The 6,481-nt window shown below is 41.0% G+C and overlaps 1 protein-coding gene across 3 annotated transcripts in view; it reads left to right on the forward strand.

Annotated features, from left to right (window-relative positions):
• Positions 1-6,481, forward strand: part of LOC115219665 (MYCBP-associated protein-like) — a 133,868-nt gene that overhangs the window by 70,156 nt on the left and 57,231 nt on the right. For all 3 annotated transcript variants that reach the window (XM_036509586.1, XM_036509588.1, XM_036509589.1), the window contains exons 14-15: positions 4,541-4,687; positions 5,412-5,525. In XM_036509586.1, the coding sequence (XP_036365479.1) occupies positions 4,541-4,687; positions 5,412-5,525 (261 nt within the window). The remainder of the gene's footprint in view (positions 1-4,540; positions 4,688-5,411; positions 5,526-6,481) is intronic.

Below are 6,481 nucleotides of genomic sequence, written 5' to 3' on the forward strand. Positions count from 1 at the left end.
ACAAAGAACCAGAAGAAATGCCAGGTAGCATTTTTTCTGATGCACTAATGATTCTGCTGCCTTGCCATCTTGATAATAATTCTATCTAACTTTGGCACAAGAGCAGCAATTTTCAGGGTAAAGGAGTTAGTTGATTATGTTGACCCCAGTACTTGACTAATATTTTCTTAAAAAAAAGAAAAATTCGAGTGAGGTCGTTGCCAGTACTGCCCGACTGGCCCCTGTGCCGGTGGCACGTAAAAAGCACCCACTACACTCTTGGAGTGGTTGGCGTTAGGAAGGGCATCCAGCTGTAGAAACTCTGCCAGATCAAGACTGGAGCCTGGTGCAGCCATCTGGTTCGTCAGCCCACAGTCAAATCGTCCAACCCATGCTAGCATGGAAAGCGGATGTTAAACGATGATGATGACCTTGTAAGGAGGAGGAAAGGCAATCGTCGCCTTATGATGGGGTACTGGAGGTACTGAAAAGTTCCTGGCTTTGGGTAAAAGAAAGTACAGAAGGATCAATTAATTATGATTTTATTCAACATATTCTCCACTCGGATTCACACACTTATTGCATTGATCCTTCAGTTTTTCTAAGCCCTGTAAAAGAACTCAGAAGGTTAGGCCCCCAACCAGACATTTTGCAATACCCTTAAAGCCAAGAACTTTTCAGCACCCCCTTGTAGTGGGATCTGAGCTCAGAATGTAAGTAGCCGGAAGAAATATCACTTATGGGTTAACAATTTATAAATCTAGTAATTCAATCAGGCATGTAGTGATCTTGTATTATTGAAATAAAATTTTATTGATCTGCTACAAAAAACAAAAAATAAACATGTTGACACCATGTAGTTATAACACTTAGAAGACTACAATCCCATGAGTTCAAACCTTACTAAAACGTTTGTGTTGTATACATAACTCGATTTTTTTTTTATTTTGTATTAGTGATTAACTATAGATTTTCCTTTAATTTCATGCTTGAGTGGCTATTAGTAAGAAAAGTATCGAAAAGTATTGTGTTCAAATCTTGCTACAGCTGTTGCATTGCACTTATCAGCCATGACACAACATGTCTGTTTTACTTTTACTCCTATTTCATTTCACAGTTGACTGATTAGCAATTGGATGTGTGTCTGGCTGTCGAAACAACAGCTCCAACAATAAACAACCATCTATACAACCCATGCAAGTTACAATGACAATAACGGATGTAAAATTATGGAAAGAAAACCTTAGAAGCCAATGTAACTTATTAATATTTCTATGGTTAAAGGTGGCGAACTGGCAGAAATGTTAGCATGCCGGGTGAAATGCTTAGCGGTGATTCGCCTGCCGTTACGTTCTGAGTTCAAATTCCGCCGAGGTTGACTTTGCCTTTCATCCTTTCGGGGTCGATAAATTAAGTAGCAGTTATGCACTGGGGTCGATCTAATCGACTTAATCCGTTTGTCTGTCCTTGTTTGTCCCCTCTATGTGTAGCCCCTTGTGGGTAGTAAAGAAATAGGTATTTCGTCTGCCGTTATGTTCTGAGTTCAAATTCCGTCAAGGTCGACTTTGCCTTTCATCCTTTCGGGGTCGATAAATTAAGTAGCAGTTATGCACTGGGGTCAATCTAATCGACTTAATCCATTTGTCTGTCCTTGTTTATCCTCTCTGTGTCTAGCCTCTTGTGGGTAGTAAAGAAATAGGTATTTCATCTATCTTTATGTTCTGAGTTCAAATTCTGCAAATTTCGACTTTACCTTTCATCCTTTCAGAGTCAATAAATTAAGTACTAGTTGAATTTTATTTATTATTTACGTGCCCTTTTCAAGCCTAGCCAGGTTCATGGGCCTGGTTTCCTGGTTTCTGTGGTGTGTGTGTTCCCCCCAGCTGGACGGGACAGCAGTCCATCGCAGCATTACTCAAGCAACAGGAAGAGAGAGTGAGAGAAAGTTGGGGCGAAAGAGTACAACAGGGGTCGCCACCACCCCCTGCCAGAGCCTCGTGGAGCTTTAGGTCTTTTCTCTTAATAAACACGCACAACGCTCGGTCTGGGAATCGAAACCTCGATTCTCCGACTGCGAGTCTGCTGCTCGAACCACTGGACCATTGCGCCTCCACACTAGTTGCATACTGGGGTCAATTTAATCGACTGGTCCCCTCCCCCCAAATTTCGGGCCTTGTGCCTAGAGTAGAAAAGAATATTTCTATGGTTAACTATTTCAAACTTTGTAACTTGCTTTTCATTAAAGTTTTTTTTACAAAGACACATATTTCCTGTACTCCACAGCAGAAGTGTTAAGACTGGTTCCTTTGGTGTTGAAAAGCACTTGTAGCAGTGTCATGTAAAAGTGCCTGTGCAGTGTCATGTAAAAGCACCCAGCACACTCTGTAAAGTGGCTAGCATTAGGAAGGGCATCCAGCTGTAGAAGTTATGCCATATCAGACTGGAGTCTGGTGCAGCTCCCCAGCTTGCCAGCTCTGGTCAAACTGTCCAACCTATGCCAACATGGACAATAGCCATTAAATGATGATGATGATAATGATGAATTTAGTTTATTAGCAGGAAATTAGATAAGTTCCTTATTAAATTTCCTGGGTAACATCAGGCATAAAATTTAGTTTTAAAAAATGCATCTTAATCCTTTATTACCACATTTCTACAGAAATACACTATTTTCGTTTCAATTAATTTTGAAAAATAATGAAGAATTTTGTAATATAACTTTGTCATTATTAAGCTGGTGTGGAAGGCGGTGAGCTGAAAGAGCATTTCATCTGTCTTTACATTCTGAGTTCAAATTCTGCTGAGTTCACCTTTGCCTTCCATCCTTTTGGGGACACTAAAACAAGTACCAGTTGATCACTGAGGTTGATGTAATCAGCTTAACCTCTTCCATTGAAATTGCAGGCCTTGCATCAAAATTTGGAAACATTATTAAGCTGGTGTTGTTTATGTTTTGAGTTCAAATGCTACTGAGGTTGACTTTGCCTTTCATCCTTTTGCGGGTTTATAAGATGAAGTACCGGTTGACCACTGAGGTTGATGTTATCAACTTTCCACTCCTGTGAAGATTGCTGGCTTTGAACAAAAATCGAAAAGAATCATCAAGCTGATGTTTGGAACATAAATTAGCATGAAATTTTGATGGAAGGTTTTCTAATTCATTGTTATATTTGGGGAGGGTCACTTTGCCAATAAACATAAAGTGACCGTCTCCAAATATAACAATATCTATTTCAACACATGAATTCACATCAAAGATCTTGCAAAAGAAATGCAAAAATGTTTGTAGTTTAATTCAGTTTAAGACATGAACTTTGTATATTAGAACCAGTGGCAGTCTCATGCAGGTTGGTATCAAAATAGTTAAACATTTGTGAAAACAATTTGTATAGGCACAGGAGTGGCTGTGTGGTAAGTAGCTTGCTTACCAACCACATGGTTCTGGGTTCAGTCCCACTGCGTGGCACCTTGGGCAAATGCCTTCTACTAATAGCCTCAGGCTGACCAAAGCCTTGTGAATGGATTTGGTAGACGGAAACTGAAAGAAGCCCGTCGTATATATATATATATATATGTGTGTGTGTGTATTTGTATGTCTGTGTTTGTCCCCCCAACATCGCTTGACAACCGATGCTGGTGTGTTTACATCCCTGTAACTTAGCGGTTCGGCAAAAGAGACCGATGGAATAAGTACCAGGCTTACAAAAAATAAGTCCTGGGGTCGATTTGCTTGACTAAAGGCGGTGCTCCAGCATGGCCACAGTCACATGACTGAAACAAGTAAAAGAGTAAAAGAGTTAACCCCACGAGGGGGTGCTGCAAAGTTCCTTGCCTTAAGGGTATTGAAAATGGCTTAGTTGGAGGCCTAACCTCCTGATTTCATTTTCTGGGCATAGTAAAACTGAAGGACTTTACTTTACTTTACTTTTACTTGTTTCAGTCATTTGACTGCGGTCATGCTGGAGCACCGCCTTTAGTCGAGCAAATTGACCCCAGGACTTATTCTTTGTAAGCCCAGTACTTATTCTATCGGTCTCTTTTGCCGAACCGCTAAGTGACAGGGGCATAAACACACTAGCATCAGTTGTCAAGCGATGTTGGATGGGACAAACACAGACACACAAACATATACACACACATACATACATACATATATATACACATATATACGACAGGCTTCTTTCAGTTTCCGTCTACCAAATCCACTCACAAGGCTTTGGTCAGCCCGAGGCTATAGCAGAAGACACTTGCCCAAGGTGCCATGCAGTGGGACTGAACCCGGAACCATGTGGTTGGTAAGCAAGCTACTTACCACACACCCACTCCTGCACCTATGTTGAATAAAAATCATAATTAACTGATCCTCCTGTATTTTCTTTTACCCAAAGCCAGGAACTTTTCACCACCCTCTCGTATGTTCCATCATGCTTTCATAAATATCCAAATGAAAGGAAAAATGAAAAATTAAGAGGCTAATCAAGAAATTGTTTTCTCCTTTTTTTTTTTTGTGTGAAGAAATGTCTTCTCTGTTTCACCTACTCTTCATATTGTTCTTTTTTAGGAATATTTAAATGCCAAAGTGAAAAGCCGTATGGCAGAAGAGTTTGTTCTGGACATATGTAGGTCAGTATGTTCTAGGGTGCAGGAAAGTTACCCTGATGACTTCAAGGTGAAAACCGAACACACGTTCAAACTCCAAAACCCCCATGTAAGGACCATTTAATGTTACAAGATCCTTTCCCATTGTATTGTCAGAATTTTCTGAACTGCCCACGTTGTTTGTTTTTAGATTTTAGATATTTAACACACTGTGGGGGAGTTATTGTTCATTAGTTGCATAGATAATCTTAGCTAATTTGAATTTTTTTTCAGCTCATTAGATTAGATCATATGTAGAACCCTATCTTATGTGTATTTGGCATGTACACTGCTCCTTTGATTTACTATCTCTCAGCCCTTTTGATGGTACCAACATCACTGTATTCCTTTCATTATCATTGCTGTAGTCATTAGCATCATCATCATTGTCATCATCACCACCACCACTATCACCGCTGTTGTCATTGTCGTCGTCGTCGTCCTGGTCCCCCCCCCTCTTGGAGATGGAGGGGGCAGTCTGCTCCCGGTGGTACTTTTATTGGGGGGTCTGCTGTTGGCTATGAGCCTGTATAGGCTGTATTGAAATCAAATAATAGTGGTTTTAATGTCAGGACATGGACACAACTTACCATTAAATGCAACAATTGATATAGTCACTGTGCAATATGTATTTTTTATGAGGTCCTGGGGGTGGCAAACTGAAGGGTCACCCCCAGGCGGCATATGCTCTAGGTATATCACTGTTGTATTGTAAGGCAACTTTAGGATGCCCTTTTAAACTTTCTGTACAATCAACATATGATGTTTGCAATGCTTTCTTGTTATATTTTCAGCTGAATTATGATGACAGGGCTGTTTCCAACTTGGCAACGATATATTCTTCTATTTTCCCAAATGCTGAACAAAGTGGAAAGCATTGGAATTACTCTGTGAATGAACTTGTAGAGGTAAGTACACCTGAGATGTATACAATGAGCACCCATCAACATTTGTTTGTGGACGTGCATAGCTTAGTGGTTCAGGTATTGGGTTCAAGACTGTAAGATCAAGATACCTGGTGCCAGGCCATGCTCAAGACAACCCATACCCCACAGCAGAAATGTTAAGACCGATCCTTCCGGTGGGGTAAAGCACTCATGGTAGTGCCATGTAAAAGTGCCCATATAGTGACACATGAAAGTGCCTGTGGGGTGACACAGTGCCTGTGCGGTGATATAGCGTTCGTGTGGCGACACAGCATCCATGTACCATCACATAGAAGCACCTGTGCAGTGCCATGTAAAAGCATCCAGTACACTCTGTAAAGTGGTTGGTGTTAAGAAGGCCATCCAGCCATGGAAACCATGCCAAATCATAACTAGAGTCTGGTGCAGCTCCCAGCTTGCCAACTTGGGTCAAATCCAAGGCGGTGAACTGGCAGAAACATTAGCACGCCAGGCAAAATGCTTAGTGGTATTTCGTTTGCTGTTACGTTCTAAGTTCAAATTCCACCGAGGTTGACTTTGCCTCTCATCCTTTCGGGGATATATATATATATGTACATATGTTTGTGTATTTGTTTGTCACCCCATCACCATTTGACAACTGGTGCAGGTGTGTTTATGTCCCTGTAACTTAGCAGTTCAGCAAAAGAGACTGATAGAATAAGTAGTAGGCTTAAGAAATAAGTCCTGGGGTTGATTGTTCGACTGAAACCCATCAATGTGGTGTTCCAGTATGGCCACAGTCAAAGGGCTGAAACAAGTAAAAGAATAAAAGAAGTACACACACACACACACACACACACACGGGGTTTCCACACAAGTTTCCATCTACCAAATCCATTCAGAAAGCATTGGTCAAATCAGAGCAATAGTAGAAGACATTTGCCCAAGATGCCGCTTAATGGGACTGAACCTGACAC

This window comes from Octopus sinensis, linkage group LG15, assembly GCF_006345805.1.
Source record: "Octopus sinensis linkage group LG15, ASM634580v1, whole genome shotgun sequence".
Lineage (NCBI taxonomy): Eukaryota > Metazoa > Mollusca > Cephalopoda > Octopoda > Octopodidae > Octopus > Octopus sinensis.